Raw genomic sequence first — 19,913 nt, 5'->3', positions numbered from 1 at the left:
CAATGTTTGTATCCCCCTGAACACCCCTCAGGTATTCACATCCCCCCCAGCCCCTCTGGTGTTCGCACAGCGGGTGGGTGCAGCACAACAGGTGGCCTCGCTACCTTATAAAGTCATTTAAATTTGAAAAAAACAACCCCAAACAACCCAGAGGGCCTCAAAACCAGCTCCTGAGGCTCCGGAGAAGTGCAGCAGGTTGGCCATGGGCTGCCCCAACAGCAGCCCAGCACGGGGCACACTGCTGGCACAGAGGCCGCTTGTTGATGCGGGTGGCAGGAAGGAGGGCAGCCGGTGGGCTGGGCTGCACCAGCGGCCGCACAAGCCCGGGGCTGTTCGGGCAACAAGGAGCCTTCACTCCCCGGCTGTTTTTCCACCGTTGGAAAACCGGTGTGGCCGGGGCGGGAAGAGGCTGCGAACACAGGGAGTCTTTCAAGGGGGCGCGTGTGTCTGCACGGTGCTCTCCTGGCACCCGCTCTGGTCATTACAGAGCTGCTTTAATGAATTCCAGTCCCCTCCCTGCAAACACAGCCGGCCACCAGCTCTGGTCTCCACCTGCCCCCCACCACAGCCTGAATGGAGCCTTGTTGAGCATCCAGCTCCTCCCCAGCTCCACACCCCTATCCCCAGGCAGGATTTGCTCCACAGGAGTTCCTGCAGCCCCTCAGGGACTTGGTTGTACCCCCAACACGCTGAAGCACCTCCTGCGTGCCCAAAAACGCAGCTGGCTTTCCTGTGGCAGGGTTGGGGATGCCGCACGCTAGGGTAGGAGCCTGCAGGCAGGGAAGCATCCATTCATCAGCTCACATCCTCCTGCACACCCAGGAGATACCTCCCTGCTCTGAAAACCTTTTGTGTCTGGTGCTGGTTCTCTCAGCAAACCCTGACACTGATTTTTTCTGAGTATTTCCCCTTGCCTGGACTGGGAGTTGGCTCCTCCATCCTCCTACGTGCTGGGAAGGAGGTGGGAGAAGTTTGTGTGCTGAGATGTTAAAACATGGAGGAGAGCCCAAACCGGCCCTGCTGAGCCCCAAACACTCTTGGAGCCCCCAGCTCAGAGCCCCCTGCGTGGATGGGGATCCCTTCCCCACTGTGGTGCTGCCCAGCCCCAGGCTCTGCTCCCCTATGTCAAAAAACTCCCTGAACACCAAAAAAAAAGGAACTGGAGAGGCCAAACCCGCAGTGTTTTCAACTCGAGGAGCAGGGGAAGAGGGCCAAAGCATCCCAAAGCCGGCGCGTGGCCGGCGGCTGGGGCGGGTGCTGGGGCAGCACCGGCTCACACAGAGCCCTCGCTTGTTCACTGGCCCTGGGAGGTGCTGAACACACCCGAAGCCTCACTCCCAGACCCTTCCTGAGAGCTTTTGGCTCATGTCCTTGTTTTTTTCAATTCAGAAAAACCCCCCAAACCCAAATGACACTGCAGTCTATAATCTACTGGCTGCTGGCTGGCTGCTCGGAAACTGTGACGGAGGCTCCTCTCGCCTCGTCAGCGCCTTTCCATCGTCTTGGCAAGGCAGGGACAGTGATTTCCTGCGGGATACAGCAAGCTGGGAACATCCATTATTTTTATCCGGGATGAGTGGGATGTCCACTCCAAGCCATGGCCAGGACATGGGGACCTGTTGCTCCCCACGACAGGGGAGGAAGGGGCAGCTTGGGCTTCTCCATCCAGGGATGAGGGTCGGCTTGGGGCACAACACCCCCTGTGGCATCCTTAGATCATCTGGGGAGGCTGCTTTTGGGGCACTGGAGCTCATCCTCCTAGGGCAATCCCAGGATGCTCAGGGGAGCCTACCCATGGATGGGGATAGGATGTCCCTGCCTGATCCAAGCAATGGACCAGGATGGGGCACCCTGTGCCATGAAGGCTCCTCCAGGGCGAAATGCATTTGAAAAAAAACGAAAAAAATCCACGTTTTCTGTGTCTTTTCCAACATAGAGGGCAAGGAAGAGGGGAGATGGGGGTGAGAAGCTGCAGGTCCCTTGAGAAAGTGAAATGTCACAGGCTGAGCAGTGTTCACATCCTGGCTGGGCTGTTGAGAGAGGTGGAGAGTGGCCCTGAAATAAAGCAGGAATTTGGGAAGACAAACAGCAGTAACTCACAAGACTGCCGGGGAAAAATCCCAGCACCTCCTGGATCCGAGCAAGGGTCCCTCCTCCTCCCCAACAAACGGCACCACTCCCTTGGGCATCTGCACCTCTGGGAGCTTTTTATTAGTAGCATTTTATGAGAGAAGGAGAAGAAAAATATCTCTGGCAACTTTGGGAGAGTAGAGGCAGGACAAAATGTGCTGAATGCAGGAGCTGATGCCCCTTGGCACACTGGAAAACAAGCTGGCTGTGCTGGAGTGGCCCCAAACCATCATCCCCAGTACCCACAGCGAGACACTGCCAGGCCCCTGGGCTGGCACAGGAGCTGCTGGTGGGTCCAGTCTGGCCAAGCCTTCCCTCCCCATGAGAGCAGCCACTCAGTACCCCTCTGGAAAACACATTTTTTGAATTAGGGGAAGCCACAAAACCAAAACGTAGCAAAATCTCAGTGGGAGCTGGAGCACAGAGCATGTACCCGCAGGGAACCTCAACGAGAGCTGCCAGCACACAATGTACATGGATGTCTCCGGGGAGCACATGTGCACACATGTGTGCCTGTGGCTGTGCGAGGAGGGAGAGCCCCTTTTCCGCTGTGCCACGTCACTCTTACTCACCAAACCCCAGGACAAGGCGGTGCCGAGAGCCCCAGCACCCACCACCCCTGGCCACTGGGCAAGGCTGGTTTTGCCAAGACCCACAGGAAGGAGGGAGCGGGTCAGGGGAGGACAGAGCCCTGCAAAGAATAGCACAGCTCCTCTGAGTCACTGGCTGGGCTGAAGAGGACAAGGAAGCCAAAGTGCCCCGTGCCAGCAGCAGGCATGAGGGCCAGGGAATGAGGAGGCACCCTGACAGCCCTGCCCTGAGCTGAGCAAAGGGCTCAGTGTTACAGCAAAGGCCAGATGTTTCCATGGTGCCATTTTCCTCCCTGCCTGGAACGGGTGAAGTGACAGTCCTTGAGACACCCACGTCATCCTCTCGGACCCCAGGGGAAAGCTGAGGCACTTTTTCTGCTGCCAGTGGCAGGAAGTGATTTTTTTTGTGGTCTCCAGGGCAAGGAGGTCTCCCCATTCCCAAAGGTGGCTGAAGAACATCCTCTACACCAGGCACCACAGGGCTCAACTCTGAAAATAATTCAGTAAGCCAAAGTAGAGTGCTCCAACTCTCTCCCTGCCAGGCTAACCCTTGCCGTCACCTCTACAGATGGGCTCCTTCCAAACCCTCAGTGAGGGTGGCTGTGTCTTGCAGGGTTGGGTTTTCACTTGCTGCACCAGCCTGTCAGCAAAGCCTGCATTGCCTGTTCCCACCCCTGTCATCACCACAGAAAGTTGGGCATGAGGAAAATGCAACCAGGGAAGCAGCTGTAAGGGCAGACGTGAGTGTTTACACCCAGACCTCACTGTGCAGGAGGCTGGTTTCACCCTGGCACCCAACCTCCACCCCTGCCTCCTCCAAATAGGGAATGGGCTGGGACCCTTAAAGCCAAATGCTAGTCTTGTTGCCCCATGGAACCCCAGCAAAGCAGATCTGGGACCCCAAACCCAAGTGTGGGTCAGCAGCTGGGTGGACTTGATAAATGCTCTAGTGAAGCATAGCAGGAAAGCTTCACACATATAAACCCCAGCAGCGCCTATGACTACATATGGACCGAAAAATGTGCATTTCCCCCGTCTCCGTGACATCCTCCCCAAACATTTCCAGCTTACAGGGCTGGAGTGTTTATGCTTAAGCACAGAACTTTGCCACAGGCTGAGCTGGAGCCAAGGAGGACGGGTGGCTGCGTGCATTTAACACGTGTGCAATGCACACGCATGCATCGAGTCAGCTGAAAACTATAAGCACTCAGAACTTAAGCACACTCCCTGTACTCTTAATCCTGCCCTCTCCCGCCTCTGCCCTGTAGCACAGTCTGTCATTCCATGACCGCATGCCATCGCGCTGAGTCCCTCCAGGGCTGATGTATATTGGGTGTTGAACACGTTCCAACTGTGTCTCCCGGCGCCTGCTTTGAGCCAAGGTTTCTGTACGGCCTCACAGCCACATATGGATCACTAGCACTCACGTTTATTCCTCCAGCACTGAGGAGAAACAGAATTTATTTAATTAGAAGGTGATGAGGCCCTGGAACAGGTTGCCCAGAGAAGCTGTGGCTGCCTCATCCCTGAAAGTGTTCGACCAGGCTGGATGGGGCTTGGAGCCCCCTGGTTTAGTGGAAGATATTCCTGCCCATGGCAGGGGAGTTGGACTAGATGAGCTTTTACTTCCAGCCCAAACCATTCTGCGATTCCTCTAGAAAAATCAGAAAAACAGACTCCGCAAGGATCTTTCCAGGCTCCTCAGCTCCAACACCCTGTCACGGGGCGAACAGAAGAGGGCTGATGGATGGGCTTGGGAGGCTCCAGAATCACAGCCCCCACACAGACAGGGCTTGCAGGAGGTGTCCTTCCCTGCCTGACCTTCTTTCTCCCTTTTCTCCCCAGTCTCTTTCTTCGGGGACAGCTTTGTGGAGATGCCCCTGGCGGATGCCTCGCGCACGGTGCGGCTCCACCTGCAGCTGTACACCAGCCAGGGGAGCGGGCTGCTCTTCCTGGCCGCCGGCCAGCCCGACCACCTCCTGCTCCAGCTGCAAGACGGCAGCCTGCAGGTCAGCACCCTGGCACCCCAATCCCCCCTGCAGGCTGTGGGTCAGTCTGTGGGTCAGTCTGTGGGTCATGGCTTTATCCAGCGCAAGGATGAAGGGGCAGCCCAGCTGCCAGGACCCCTGCCAGGGAATGCTAAGAATACAAGAGGAGTTCTGGGAGAATTGGTTAAATATAGAGAAACAGGTTCCATCTAGGGAAGCTCCTCACCCACTGCCTGGGGGTGCTGGGGGGGGATCCTGGGGACACTGAGACACTGGCACCCCATGGGCATTGCTCAGTCAGACTGCAGTGCACAGCACCTTTGGATGCAAGGGGTTAGTGAGGAGAAGAGGTGAGACAAGAGGATCCAGAGAAAGAATAGGTCTCCCTTGTCCCAGATGGGACATGGGAAACAAGCAATCAAGACAGAGGAATAAAATTCCCTGCTGTGGTTATGGTGTTGACATCCACCATGAAGGAAAAGAGCAGGGAGCACCCAAGGCACACATCCTGCCTCTCTGCAGCTTGGGCTGGGCCACCAACCACATTAAACCAAAGCAGGAGAGCAAGCAAGCCGGTGGCTGAAGGTGTCCCTAATGCAGACCATGTGTCCCACGAGCTAACCCTCTACTTAGGCAGGCTCCAGGCTGCTGCCCACCAGAAGCAAAGCCTGCTATTTCCCCTGCCAGTCTCTAGGGAAAGGGCTGGAAGCAGCCCAGGTTGCAGGGATGGAGGGCAGTGGGCAGGACAGAGCAGGGAAGGAAGAGCCAATATCTGGCAGGGCTGCTCTGTGGGAGGAGATGAGAAGCCCAGCTATGAGACGGGGAGATGGAGGATCCCAGCCCTGAGTCTGGGGTTCTCAGAGAATGAGTGAAAAAGGAGAAAAATTCAGAGTGGGACAAAGAGGGAATGTCCATGGGGGGGGGTGAGGGAGGAGCACATCCAGAAGTGGAGGAGTGATCTGAGAGACCAAAACCCTTGTGAGCCCCTGGGTATGGGTCCATGGGCAGGTGGAGAGGTGTCACCTGAAAAGAACTTTGTTTCTTTCCCTACAGGCCAGGCTGCAGCTGGGCTCAGAGGAGGTGACCTTGCAGTCCCCAGCAGGGCTGCAGCTCAATAACCTGGCAGTGCACGACGTGGAGCTGCTGGTGGAAGATGGCAGGATGACACTGACCATCGACGGCCTCTTCAACAGCTCCACGGACATCGCAGGGCCAGCAAGGGAGCTGGACATCCAGCATGGCCTCTATGCCGGTGGGACAGGCAGCCTGGACCTGCCGTACCTTGCCAAGGCCAGCCCTCCCTTCAGGGGTTGCCTCCACTTGGTAACATTCAACGGCCTGGATGTCCTCTCCCCTCTGTCCTCTGATGGCAGCTCCAAGATCTTCCACCATGTCCAGGAAGGGTGCAGCACACAGTTCTCCGCAGAGCCTGAGGACCCATTCGGGTTCCAGGGGCCACACTCCTACATCGCATTTCCCGCGTGGGATGCGAGGAAGGAAGCGACCATCGAGTTTGTGATAACGACGAGCATCACCCAGGCACCCCTGATCTACCATGCAGGGCTGGAGAACGACTTCTTCTACCTGGAGATCTCCAATGGGCGCCTGCGCGGGTTTGTGGAGAAGGGGAACGGCATCATCGTCCTGCACAACAACGTTTTCATCAGTGATGAGCAGCAGCACTACGTCAAAGTCTACACGGACATCCACAAGTTTGAGATACTGGTAGATTACTACGCTTCATCCACGTCCAACCGGGGCATCAACAACTACCTGGACCTTCAGGGAAACCTCTTCATTGGAGGTATGAATGAAAAAGCTTTTCAAAGGCTGAGGGAGCATCATCTTGCTTTCATCTCAGTGTGGACCATGACCAACCACTCGTTTGTTGGCTGCCTGGAGGACCTGCGGATAAACCTGCAGAGAAGGAGCCTGCAAGACGCCGTGATCACAAAGGACATCACAGCAGGCTGTGGGAAGCAGGACCATTACTGGGACTATGAGGAGGTGTATGAGCAGGATGAGGCACCTACCTCCCCACCCCCAAATGTCTGGTCGGGAGCACCGGGCCTAGTGGTGGAACCATGCCGGCCCGACAGCAGCTTCCCACCTGCCTTTGCCAACATCAGCAGCCTTCTACATGTCAGCCCCCTCATCGTCTCCGAAGGGGGCATGGCCTATCTGGAGTGGAAACACATACAGCCAACAGTAGACTTGAGCCTGGCAAACATCCGTCAGTCCCAAATCCTCTTCAGCATCACCAATGACCCGAGGCATGGCCAGCTGGAGCTGGACATTCCCGGGTCCAGGAGCAGAAGGAAGTTCACCTTGCTGGACATTGTGAATCGGAAAGTCCGATACATTCACGATGGCTCTGAGGGACCCATGGACCAGCTGATGCTGGAGGTGACAGTGACCACCCAGCAAGGGATCCCAGAGTGCTTGCGGCAGGGGCAGATGTACCTGCTGCCCATCATGATCAACCCCCTCAACGATGCCCCACAGGTCATTTTTCCCCGTGGGAACCACATGACAATCCTGAAGCACACACGGAAACACCTGACCACAGACATCCTGCAGGTCCTGGATGATGACACATCCTGTGATGACCTCGAATTCCAGGTGAATGGTGGCCAGCAGATGGAGGAGGGTTATGTGGAGCTCGACTTCCACCCCGGAGTGCCCATTGAAGAGTTCTCCTGCAGGGACCTGGAAGCTGGCAACGTAGTCTACGTGCACCAGAGTGGGACAAACTTACAGCTCACCTTGCAAGTGAGCGACGGCACAGTCCCGAGCCCCATGGCCACCCTGAGGATCCTCGCCATTGACCCCGAAATCCGCCTGGTCAACAACACCGGCCTCTCCATCTCCCAAGGAGGGGCCGCACGCATCACCACAGCCAACCTGTCAGCGGAGACGAACGCTGTGGAACAATGGGTCGCCATCCTGTACGTCCTCACAGAGCCCCTAAGGTATGGCGAGGTCAAGAAGCAAGGGAGCATGGGAGGGGAATGGAAAAAAGTCGAGTCTTTCCACCAGCAAGACCTGGAGCAAGGGCGCATCCAGTATTTTAGCACAGACCCAGAGCACAGGCTGGAAGACAGTGTGGAGAAGCTGAGATTTGAAGTCCAAGTGGGGCAGAAGGTCTTGCCAAACAACACCTTCCTCATAAGGATTAAAAGAGCCACCATTAAGATGAGGACCATGGTTCCCCTCCAGATGAAGAACAATCGGCATAGAAATATCACCAGCGAGGAGCTGGAGGCAATGTTGGAAGATCCAAACTCCGCCCCAGTCCCCTTCCACTATATCATCACACAGGCTCCCAAAAAGGGAAATCTGGAGCTGCTTGGTAACAGGCTGACCGAAGGCTTTGGATTTACCCAAGATGACCTGCAGAGGAACCACCTGAGCTACAGTGTGACCATCAGGAACTCCCAACAAGCCGAGGACACCTTCCAGTACCGTGTCCATGCGGGCAAGCTGCACTCTCCTGTCTATACCTACACAATCAGCATCGGTGGGGACCCCGATGCGCCCGTGCTGACCAATGTCCTCCTGACCGTGCCGGAAGGGGGACAGGCCATCATCTCCAAGGATCACTTGTTTGTGCAGAGTGTGAACAGCATGGACTACCTGTATGAGGTGATTGAGGGGCCAGCACACGGGAGACTGGCCTGGGCTGCATCCCATGGCTGGGCCTCCAGAGAAGAGATCACGGAGTTCACCAACGACGACATCCTCCACCGCCGGCTGCTGTACCAGCACGACGACTCTGAGACGCTGGAGGATGACATCCCCTTTGTAGCCATCAGGCAGGGCGAGGGCAGCGCTGAGCCTGATGTGGAGGAGGTGAGGGGTGTTTTCAGGGTCTCTATCCAACCCATCAATGACCACATCCCCGTCCGGGCAGTGAACAAAGTCTTCAATGTGGTGCGCAACGGGCAACACCTGCTGACAACTGACGACATTGCCTTCACTGACAAGGACTCCGGCTTCTCTGACACACAGCTGGTGCTGACAAGGAAGGACATCTTGTTTGGCAGCATCGTGTCTGTCGATGACAGAAGCCACCAGGTCTATCGGTTCACACAGGATGACTTGAGGAAGAAGAAGATCCTCTTTGTCCATTCAGGGGCTGACCGTGGCTGGATCCAGCTACAGGTCTCGGATGGTCTCCACCAAACCACGGCCCTCCTGGAAGTGCAGGCATCAGACCCCTACATCAAAATAGTCAACAATACTGGTCTGGTCATCCACCAGGGCACCCGAGGGAGCATTGACTCCTCTGTTCTCAATCTGGAGACCAACATGGACATTAGGTCAGATGAAGAGATACGGTTCCTGATAACAACCCCCCCGAGGTGGGGGACCATACTGAGAGGGGAGCAGCCAGTCATGGCCTTCTCCCAGAAGGACCTGCTCGAAGGAGAGATCTCCTACCACCACAACGGGAGCAGGAACACCCGGGATGAGCTCCAGTTCACTGTAGAAGCAAACGAGGTGGCAGTGGAGGACACACTGGCCATCAGCGTGTTCTTGGACACCCATCTCAGTCCCCTGAGCATAGTCAACCACAAGGAGATCTATGTCTTCCAGGGGGAAGCAGCTGGGATCAAGGAGGAGTACTTACTGGTGAGTATCCCCTTCTCTAGTCATTCCCCATGCCTGCATCTCTTCTCTGCCGAACCAGGATGGCCACCTGTGGGACTCCATTTTACTCCAGCTGGCTCAGAGCAAAGGTCTCGTGTCCACGTCAGGCTTTGCCCAGGGGCAGAGGAGTGTTTAGGCATGGCCTTGGCAAGAAGGTGACTCTTGCAGATCATCCCACAGCAAAGCCTTGAGGGATTGAATGCACAGCAGGTAGTCTGTGGGGCAGCCCAGCCTCAGGCACCAGACCTCTCACTGTTTTGTCTTTCCCCATGCTCTCAGGTGACCCACGAAGAGATCCCTCCCCAAGACATAGTCTACCTGGTGAGCAGCCCCCCAGCCTCTGGCTTCCTGGCAATGCTTCAGGATGGCCAGGATGTGAACGAGCAGCCCAGCCTGGACCCCATCCAGTCCTTCACCCAGGAGGACATCAACAGTGGCAGAGTCCTCTACCTCCACTCCAAGCCCAATGAGGACCGTGACCGGTTTGTCACAGACATCACAGCCCACGGTGTGGACGCTCTGGAGGGGGTGGTGGTGAGCCTGGTTGTGCTCCCCATCAACGTGCCCTTGGATGTCCACAACATTACAGTGCCAGGAGGTGGCTCTGCTACCCTCTCCTCGGGCATCCTCAGCATCCCCAACGCGTACTACCCGGCTCTGGGCATGGAGTTCAGGGTGCTCGAGCCCCCCCGGTTTGGCACTCTCCTGAGAATCGAGCGGCCTGAGGAGGGTGGGCTGGACAGCTTCACCTGGAGCGAGGTATAGCACTCCTATGTGCCCACCTGCCCACCATGCTCCTTTCCTAAGGGTCTGGGGAGAGCCCAGGGGTGTGCTCCAGCCCCCAGCCACACTGGGAGGCTGGGAAGGGCTATAGGGGTCTTCTCCCCATCAGAGGGGATGGAGGGGCTTGGGGTGGTGGGTTTGCCCTGTGGACACAAAGACCAAGGTGTGTTTAAATGTGCCTGGGGATACAGAGTGGGGACGCAGGCACAGAACCCACACTGGACTCCAGGTCTGTTTCCCATGGGGACCCAGCTCCTGTCCCTGCAGGATCCACCCTGCAGGGATGCCCCAGAGCGAGTGGTGGGTTGCCAGCATCCTCCCAGGATGACGCAGGGTCCCCTCCCCAGTGGGGCTGTTTGCCTGTGTCCCCCCGCGGAGGGTCACCTGGCCCTTGCCCCGCAGGTGGAGAACCAACAGATCCAGTACAGGCAGGACGGCCCCCGATCCCTGACTGACAGTTTCACCGTCCTGGCCAACGCCTCCCAGATATCCCGACAGAGCCAGCCCAGGACCCTCTTCGTCACCATCCTGCCCCGCGGCACCAAGGGGCCGCGGCTGAAGGTCAACGCCGGTTTGCAGGTAAGGGTGGGACGCCACGGGGATCCCCGGGGTGCTCAGCGCTGGGACACGCGGGGGGGGCGGCCAGCCCAGCGCAGGGATCGCCCCCAAGCCCGGTCACTCGCCTCGGGGACCGGGGCTCAGCGGAGCTGGGGTGCCGCCCAGAGGCGGCCAGCGGGCGCTGGGGAAAGGAGGCGGTTTTTCCTGGCGGGGCGAGGCTTTGGAGGAGGCGGGGAGCGTGGTGTCCTCCCTCTCCTTCGCCGCCGCCGATGCGGGGACCGGCCGCGAGGTGGGAGCATCGCCCCGCGGTCCCACTCGCGGCGATCGCTGCCACGGCGGCAGGCAGCGCTTCCTCACCCCCGGCTCCCGGGATGATTCCTGGCAGCTCCAAGAGGAGCTTGCCCACGTTTCACCAACACGAGGCTGGAATAACTCAACTATTCGGCAGCTTTCACACCTCTCACGCCCATACCAGAAAAAGGCAGAAGCAAAGAGATCTCACCTGCTGCTGAACTCCCACCTTCTGCTTCCAACACCTCCCTGTCCCATTCGGGGTCACTAATGCAAAATTCCAGCAAAGAATTTATTGGAAAACATGCAAGCACAATCATCCCCCCACCCCTCAGCTACCCTCACCATCTCAGGATGGCAGGCAGCCATTTCTAGGCTGGAAGCAGGAAGGCAGCCTCTTCCATGAGGACCATGATACAGTGGCTTTGGGAAGGGTTCTGGGAGCCTGGGCTCTGGAGGAGATGCCCAAAGGGAAGGGGCTGCCCTGCCTAGCCCGAGAAACAGCCACTTTGGGGGGTACCACCAAAGTTTGGGGGGGGGTCCCCCTATCCTCAGCTCTGTGCCTGCTCCAGTTCTCCCCCTCCAGCCCCTGGAAGCTTCCCAGCAAATCCCTTTTATAAAGCATTAGTTGGTGCCTCTAGATCTGCCCCACCTGGGCCAAAGTCCACGGAAAAGTTAACCTCTCAGCTCTTGGGCCCACAGCAGCCCCTTTTCCCCGTTCCAGAGGCACAATGGGAGCACAACCTTCCCTTCTCCCAATCACCATGTTAAAAAAAGAGGGAAAAGACAGAAAAATCTCCAGAATAAACTCTGAGGCAGCAATCTGTCTGCCTTTCCATTGGGATCCCCTCCACACCACCACACAACACACCCTGGGAAGAGTAACCACAGCTGCCCGTAGGGGCTCTGGAGCTGGGAAAGGCTTCCTGCCTGGAGGAGGAGTGATGGGAGAGGCCCAGCCCTGTGTGTTTGTGATCTGGTGAGGGATGACTTCAGCATTTAAAGGTCAGGACGGGTTGCACAAAGGCTTCCGGGGATGCCAGTCCTTGCAGGGCTGGGGGGTAAATGGGATAGGTCTAGACCCCAAGGAGAAGGAACCCCTTGGGAAGGAGCAGCAGTTTTTGGGTTGGATCTGGAGGAAGGATGGCTAGATGCCACCGAGAGAGACTCCCACTGCCACACCAGAGCACAGGGCCATGCTTCTGGCACTGCTCCATCACCTCCCAGCACACTCTCCCAGAGAGCGGAGGTGACACAGAGGCTGAGCAAACATAATAACCTGAGCAGGCGAGTGCAGTAGCCAGGCGGAAGGCTTTAATAATTCAGGGAGGACGAGGAGCATGGAGAAGTGGGTCAGCTCCCACGGCATGGGCTCTGGGCTGGGAGCAAAGCTGCTCCAGCCACTATAACTATCCATTCCCAGTGGACAGCGATGCCCTGGGGCTGCCAGTCCCCCCTGTTTTGCCCACAGAGCATTTTCCTTGGCTCCAAGCCCCGGGTACGATTGCAATTCCAACTGCTATTCTTGCTGGGGAGAGGGAGCAGCCCAAAGAACTCGGTGCACACACAGCAAAGCTCATGCCCTGGCTGTGTGTCCAGCAGCACTTCCCCCACCCCATCTCTCCAAAGCTGTGTTTTTCAGCCTGCCTCTCACCATCCCGCGGGGACTGCCGATGGATTTAATTTCCCTGTCGGCACCCACACCCACTCAAGCAATGTTTTGGGTTAGGCCAGCTGAAAACAGCAGAAAAGAGCTCATCCAGCTCCTCCAGCGCCTGCCTAGGTGTTTTCTTGTGGATTCCCAAGATGCAGGCCAGGCTGGTGATGCCATGGGATGCAGCGCATCCTGCCCCTCTACCCCAGGTGAGCCACAGGAAGGCTCCATCCATGCACGCCACGATTTTAGGGCATCCTGAGGGCAAAGGGCAGCTCTGGGGTGTGTGGGCAGAACCTGTCTGGCAGCACAAGGTTCATCCCCGTGGTCTGCCAAGATCGAGGCATGGCACAGGTTTAGGAGTGGGGAAAATTGTTGCCTCCAGCTGGAGATGAGAGATGCCAGGGCTTTAGGGTGGCAGTGTCCCCAGGGATGGGTGGGCGCCGCTGGATGGGGGGAAGCGGTCCTGGGAACTTCTGCAGCAGCTCTGAACTCAGCCACATACTTGTCATTCCTGGAGAGTTTGCTGGAGAGGTGGGCAGCCTCACTGTAGCCTTGCGAGGGGGCACGGAAGCAGGAGCGAGGAGAAACACCAGCCAGGGAGAGACGGGGCGGTGGTTAACACGTACCCAGCGTCAGCCCGTGGACCCCCATAAAATCCCTTCCCCTGCAAAGCAGTGTCTCAAAGGCACAGCCCCCGCCCCAGGGCCCCACGCCCTCTTCAGCTTTCGGGAAGTGGGGAAACTAAGGCACGGAGGAGTAAGGAGGAGTAAGCCCTCTGGCACACGCCGTGCAGAGGCACAGACCCAGCTGTGTGGCACGTGCTGGCAAACACGGCGGCAGTGATGCAGAGCTGGGAAGAGGCCAGATGATCCAGGCATCACCCGACACACGGACAAGGCACCCTTGTTGGGCTGGGATGTGCTCCAGCACACAGCAAACCTGTCTGAGCTGGGATGGGGAAGAGGTGCCAGGGGTATCCCAGGGGGATTACAACCTCTCCCTGTCCCCCAGCTGCAGGAAGGTGCCACGGCTGCTATCGGCCCCCACATCCTGAGCGCCGAGGATGAGGATTCCCCAGCAGAGGAGCTGACCTATTCCATCCAGCCCCCAGCCAATGGGAAGGTTGTGCTGAGGTCAGCACCCAGTGCCGAGGTTAAGATGTTCACCCAGGCCCAGATAGACAACGGCCTTATCCTCTTCGTGCACCAAGGTAGGGCAGGACTGAGGTGCCTCAGACCCCCTGCACCACCCCAGGGTGATGGGGACACTGTGCCATCAAGGTGGATGCCAACCCCAGGGCACAGCACCCTGATCCAAACCCTGCCAGGTTAATGGGGGGCTGCATCTCCTCTGCCCCCTACAAATGCCCTGGTCTGCACTTTCCACAGGACCCCTGGATGGAGGCTTCGCCTTTGACCTGTGGGATGGTGAGAACCTGTCTCCTGGGCACTTCTTCCTCATCAGGGCCCAGAGAGAGCCCACCATCAGCCTGGCCAAGAAGCAGAGCCTCACCATCTGCCCAGGTGGGTACCAGCACATTCTCTATTCTCCCAGCAGAACAGCAAATGGGGCCCTTGAACCACCTACCCCTGCCCAGGCACTGCTGAGATGCCCATGGCAGAGGCTGCAGATGGGTGCAAGGTGACTGGTTGAAATCCATACTGCATGCCTTTTCCAGGTGCCCGACAGCCCATCACCAGCCAGAACCTGCAGGCAGTGAGCAACAGCCCCGCCAGCTCCACCACTCTGTACTACAGCATTGAGCAAGCCCCACGTCTGGGCAGGCTGAGCACCTCCCAGGGGGAGGAAATCAGGAACTTCACCCAAGCCCAGGTGAGATTTCACCTCCTCCAGCCCCCCAGAACCCCAAGCACAGCCCTTCATCAACGCCCCCCACCAGCATGGGGGTCCCAGTCTGACCCCACTGCCACGACAGGCGGGGGCACCTGATCCCAGGCAGGAGGCAATGCAAGGCTCCAGCCGTGCTGTGACTTTCCCAGCTCTGCCAGCAGCTGCTAAGGCGGATTAAAAGCTGCCGCCCCAGCCTTGGATTTAGCACTGGGGGAGGCTGATGGAGTTATAATCCCCTTTCCTGAGCCATCTCCCTGCTGCAGAGCCAGCCAGCCCGCCTGGCTGCTGCTGAAGGGAAGAGCAAAGCTCAACGCCTTCACCCCTGCTCCGAGAAAACCTTTCTCCCATGGGGCCAAACTTTTGCAGAGCACAGCAAAGGTCTTATTTTATTCCATCACTCAGAAACACATAGGTTTGCCCACCCTGGAAGTTCCTCTGTGCTGTGCTCACCCTTGGAGGATGCTGAGCAAGCTTAACCCTTCATCACAGCCTCAGTTTCCCCAATTGTCGGGCAGAAACGTCATAGAATCACAAAATGGTTTGGGTTGGAAGGGGCCTTAAAGGTCATCTCATTCCAACCCTCCTGCCATGAACAGGGACACCTTCCACTAAACCAGGTTGCTCCAAGCCCTATTTAACTTGGCCTTAAACACTTTCTGGGATGGGGTATCCACAACTTATCCTGGTAGAGATACACCAGGAGCCCTCCATAGTGGCTACCATGCCATGGCTAGTGATAATCCCCCTTTCTTACCTAATTAGAGCTTGGTTGCTCCATCCCAGAGTCAAGATAGGAGCTCACTGAGGGTTTTTTTAATTTTTAGGTGGACAGCAAGTTGATTTTCTACCAGCATGAAATGCCAGATAAGCCCTTCTGGCTGGCCCAAGATGCCATCCGCTTCCGCATCGTCACTCCCATGACTATCTCAGATTCCTTCATCCTCCTCGTCCTGATCTCCTTCGAGGAAAAGTGTCCCCAGCGCTTGACTCAGCTATGGAAAAACGCAGGTAAAGGTGGGATGGAGAAGCATGGGACAAACCTCCTCTTCGGGAGGGCTTGTTTGGCTGAAGAAGACACCACTCTGTTGTTTTCCATGGTTGATATTATGTCAAACATCTGAAACTGCATCCAGTTCCTTCCTCCATCACCCCAAACTCTCACCAACTTCCCCAAATTGATTCTCATCCCTGATTTTCCCTTTTCCCCCCAGGTCTCCAGCTCACAAGGGCTCAGAAAGCTGACATTGACACCTCGGTGTTGGATGCCTCCAACCTCCTGAGCCAAGTTCTGGTCTCTGAGAGAGCTGGATATGATGTTGTCTTCCTGGTGACAGAGCTACCGGCTCACGGACAGCTCTTGGTGGCCGGTGTGCCTCTGGAACGGTCTCAGCCATTCTTCCTGCAGTCAGACCTGGCAGCAGGGCATTTGGCATATGCCCATGGTGGAGACAGCATCTCCAAAGACCATTTCAGTTTTAAGGCTTGGCTCCGCCCCCGGGAACAGCAGTCTGTCCGTCCTCCACAGGAAGGGGTGGTCGTCTCCGAAGCGTTCAATATAACAGTGACCAGCAGCACCAGGTCACCGCAGGTGGTGAAGCGGAAGGAAGTGCTGCAGGTCCCACCAGGCTCTGTGGTCACCCTGTCCCGGGAGTACCTGGATGTGGCAGACCCATTGGTGTCCCCACAGGAGATGGTGTACAGCATCCTCCAGAGGCCTCTCGCCGGCCACCTGGCCACCGCACACAACCCTCGGGAGCCCATCAACCGCTTCACCCAAGCGGATGTCAACGCTGGCCACGTGGTGTTTGTTGCCACTGGGAGCCGTGCCCCAGGGTCCTTAGCCCTGAGCCTGTCCAATGGCCACCACCCGCCCACCCTGACCTTGCTGGAGATCGAGGTGCTGCCTGCGTTGAGCACCACTGTGAGCCCAACACTGCTGGAAGTGCCCCAAGACCTGAACAGAGCCCCCGTGTCCCACCGTCACCTCCTGGGCACCACACCGCGAGGGGCAGGTAATATCATGTACAGGATCACCAGGGGCCCCAGGTTTGGCCAAGTGCTGGTCAACCAAAAGCCATCACGAGGCTTCTCACAGAAGCAGCTGGACCGCAGGGAGGTGATGTTCACCTTCAGTGACCTCACTTCTCCTGAGGATGACTTCCAGTTCCTTGCCACATCGCGGGCAGGAAACTGGACCGGAGTGGTGAATGTGACTGTCCGTGCTGCAGTGAAGACCCAACCAGGCAGCCTGTGGCCCCAGGGCACCACAGCCCTCCTAGACACCAGCATCCTCGATGCCAGTGAGCTGGCCAACCGCACCAAGAGCATCCCAGTCTTCAGGGTCCGCAGGGCGCCCCGTGCCAGCCGTCTCGTGAGGGTATCCAGGGACCCAGGACAACCCACCATCCCAATCGAGACCTTTAGCCAGAGTGAGCTGGAGCAAGGGCTGGTGGGACTGGAGGTGCTGGTTGCTGGGGACACCCACCAACCCCTGCAGAGTGACAGCTTTGTCTTTGAGCTGGTGGCTGCTGGCGTGCCACCGGCACTAGCATCCCTGGAGTACAGCATCGAGCCCTACAACGCCTCGAAATCCTATAGCATCACCCTGCTCACGGCCCCCCTGGCACCTTCGCCCCCCGTGCCCCAGGGCACAGCACAGAGCAGCCCCAATGCCAGTGAGCTGGGCATGCGCCCCACTGCCTGGCTAGCCCCCAGTGCCACCACTAGCCCCAGCCCTGTGGAGGGGGGCACTTTCCTCAGCTTCATCGAGGCCAACATGTTCAGCATCATCATCCCTATTTGCCTCATCTTACTCCTGCTGGCCCTCATCCTGCCCCTGCTCTTCTACCTGCACAAGCGCAACAAGACAGGGAAGCACCACGTCCAGGGCACCCCTGCCTCCAAGGCCAAGAACGGGGCTGTGCCTGACCATGAGACCTTCCGGAGGACAGACCCCAACCAAGGCATCCCCCTAACGACTGTCAGCGCCCTGGAGGGCAAGGGCACGGGTCCCCCACCCCAGGGCACAGGTCCCGGGGCACCGCCAGACCCTGAACTCCTCCAGTACTGCCGGACTTCCAACCCCCCACTGAAAAACAACCAGTACTGGGTGTGAAGGGCTCAGGTGCGGGGGCAAGAGATCACTTGGGAGTCAAGAACCTCCCACAGCACCACCAGCCACCTCCTCCTGGCTCTCCTCCTCCTCCCTGGGAGCTGGCATCCCATAGATGCAGGAGGGCCCTGAGGATGCAGGGGCTGCTGCTCTGGCCCACCTAGGAGCTCCACATCTCCAGGTGGCTTTGGGCAGGGGAGGGGGGTACTGCATAAGCAAGTGGGGACAGGCAAAATACATGAGCATCCCTGGGGAACGCTGACTTAGGGTGCTCATTTGGGCTACCTGATGGTGGCCACAGTGCTGGGGGGATCTGATGGCACTGGTCCCTTCAGAGCCACTCAGGCGGGTCCAGTGGCGGCTCCTCCGTGGGCAGCACCATCCACCCCAGGGATGCTTGCCACAGCTCCTGGCTTGAGACGGAGGATGAGGAGCGGCTTGCACTGAGTCAGGCTGGGGATGAAGCTGCCCAAATCCCCCAGGGCTAGGTGGGCTGAGACACTGGAGCAGAGGCTCGGAAAAAACTCTGTGGCCAATGCCGGGAGAATTTAGGAATCCCCACCCACTTGGAAAAATACCCGCCTAGCTCTTTCTCTGCTTGCAGTGTGCTTCCTCAAGTTGATTGCACAGAGCCCTGGGGAGGTTGCACAACAGGTAGGATGCCCGTAGTGGGGAGGGGGGGCCGGAGTTTACCTGGGCAGCATGAAACCGGAGAGGAGAGCAGAGAGCCATAGCCAGCGCCGTTTTCCACTGTATACTCCAGTACGGCAAAAGTAAACAGAATAAAGTGCCTTTTCCGAGGTGCATCACTGTTTCCCTCAGCCGCTTCCCTTGCCAGGCCTGTTTTAAGCTGCTGAGCAACATTTGGAGGTAATGGACCATATTCTGGGCTCTTGCTCAAATTTTCCCAAGCCTGGAGTCCTAAAAACTTAAATAGAAACTGTCTGAGGAAGGGCAGAGAAACCGAGCAGTGAGCTCAGAATGGGACTCAACAATAATACCCTGCAGTGCTCCAGCTGGAAAGCTCATCACAGGCCACAGCCTGCTCTCACACCACCCATGGGGAGCTGACATGAGCCCTCAGGGACCACGGGGGACCACTTGCACCCCCCCACCCAGGATAAAATCCACTACATGAACCCTCCCCAAAAAATCACCCCATGTGGTCCCACTCCAAGGCTGCGGCAGAGCTGGGATCTTTGCCTGGACCACGCCAGCAGTTTTCCTGGCTGGGTTTAGGGTGGCAAACCTTTGCTGAGCAGTAAATCACAACTGCCCTGCCTCAGCTGGCAGGTGCTGGCACATTCCATGGGCACCCACAGCCATCAGGGTGCAGGCAGGCACCCTGTGTCCCCATCTCCACAGGACGGGGCACAGTGGAGGCAGCCCCAGCACCTCCGACCTGCTTGACCCAAGAGGATGGCTGATGGATGTCTCCTCCCCACCTCCAAAACCCTCCTCCTGCCCCATCCAAAGGGGGAGAAAATGATGTTTCCTTCTGCTCAGAGGCAAATCACACCCTCTCCACTCTGTAAAATGGGGTCAGCATGACCGTGCTGCCCACGTCACAGATGGGAGATTGCCAGAGCAGTGCTGCTCCCAAAAGGTTGGGACAACCTCTGCCATGGACTCCCTCTCCAGTTCACAGCTCTGCGCCTTCCCCATCACATTCAAACACACACATTTATTATCTTCACTAACATCACATTCAAACACACACTTTATTATCTGTACATCCCACGGTGAGGGATGGGGCTTGCAGAGAAGCCCTCCATCCACTGAGGGCTGCCTTGGTAGCATCCACTGTGTTTTCCTTCCAAATTATTCTTGCCTTGCACCCAAGGATTAAATAGAAGGAACGTGGCCTATTTTGTAAGGAACGCTGAAAGCTAAGCAGGTTATTTTTAAAGCTTGTGGTTGTATTCCCACTGCTGGGAAACATCCACATCCTGAGGTCAGGGGAGGACAGGCAGCAACCTGGAAAACAGTAGCGTGGATGGTGGCTCTCCAGGGCCAAGCTCTGCTTGCAGGTTTAAATCCTCAAAGCTGGTGGCTCTGCTTGGGTTATGCAGGGTTTGCTGGATCAGGCACAGCTTCAGTGCTGCCCACTGCCATCCACCCACCTGGAAAAGGGCTGAGGGTCCAGGTGGGCTCCTGTCTGGACATGAAACAGGCAAACTACAGCCCAAACAAGCTCAAAAGTTTCCTGGCCAGGCCCTTTGGCTTCCCCGGCACCCTCCCCTGCCAAGCTGGCTATAAAGTTTGCAGAAGTTTAGGGAAGATCATGGCATGGTTTGGGT

At 57.5% G+C, this 19,913-nt stretch overlaps 1 protein-coding gene across 1 annotated transcript in view; it reads left to right on the top strand.

Moving 5' to 3' along the window:
• The window catches only part of CSPG4 (chondroitin sulfate proteoglycan 4), a 26,496-nt gene extending 8,109 nt beyond the window's left edge, over positions 1 to 18,387 (top strand). The window contains exons 2-10 of the mRNA XM_027697989.1: positions 4,566 to 4,729; positions 5,762 to 9,343; positions 9,641 to 10,120; positions 10,547 to 10,723; positions 13,662 to 13,860; positions 14,039 to 14,173; positions 14,329 to 14,483; positions 15,326 to 15,509; positions 15,713 to 18,387. Coding sequence (XP_027553790.1) covers positions 4,566 to 4,729; positions 5,762 to 9,343; positions 9,641 to 10,120; positions 10,547 to 10,723; positions 13,662 to 13,860; positions 14,039 to 14,173; positions 14,329 to 14,483; positions 15,326 to 15,509; positions 15,713 to 17,616 — 6,980 coding nt within the window. The 3' untranslated portion in view covers positions 17,617 to 18,387. The remainder of the gene's footprint in view (positions 1 to 4,565; positions 4,730 to 5,761; positions 9,344 to 9,640; positions 10,121 to 10,546; positions 10,724 to 13,661; positions 13,861 to 14,038; positions 14,174 to 14,328; positions 14,484 to 15,325; positions 15,510 to 15,712) is intronic.
• The last annotated feature ends 1,526 nt before the right edge of the window (positions 18,388 to 19,913 follow it).

This window comes from Neopelma chrysocephalum, unplaced genomic scaffold, assembly GCF_003984885.1.
Source record: "Neopelma chrysocephalum unplaced genomic scaffold, ASM398488v2 Primary Assembly neopelma1_124, whole genome shotgun sequence".
NCBI lineage: Eukaryota > Metazoa > Chordata > Aves > Passeriformes > Pipridae > Neopelma > Neopelma chrysocephalum.
This window is presented reverse-complemented; position numbering and strand designations above follow the sequence as displayed.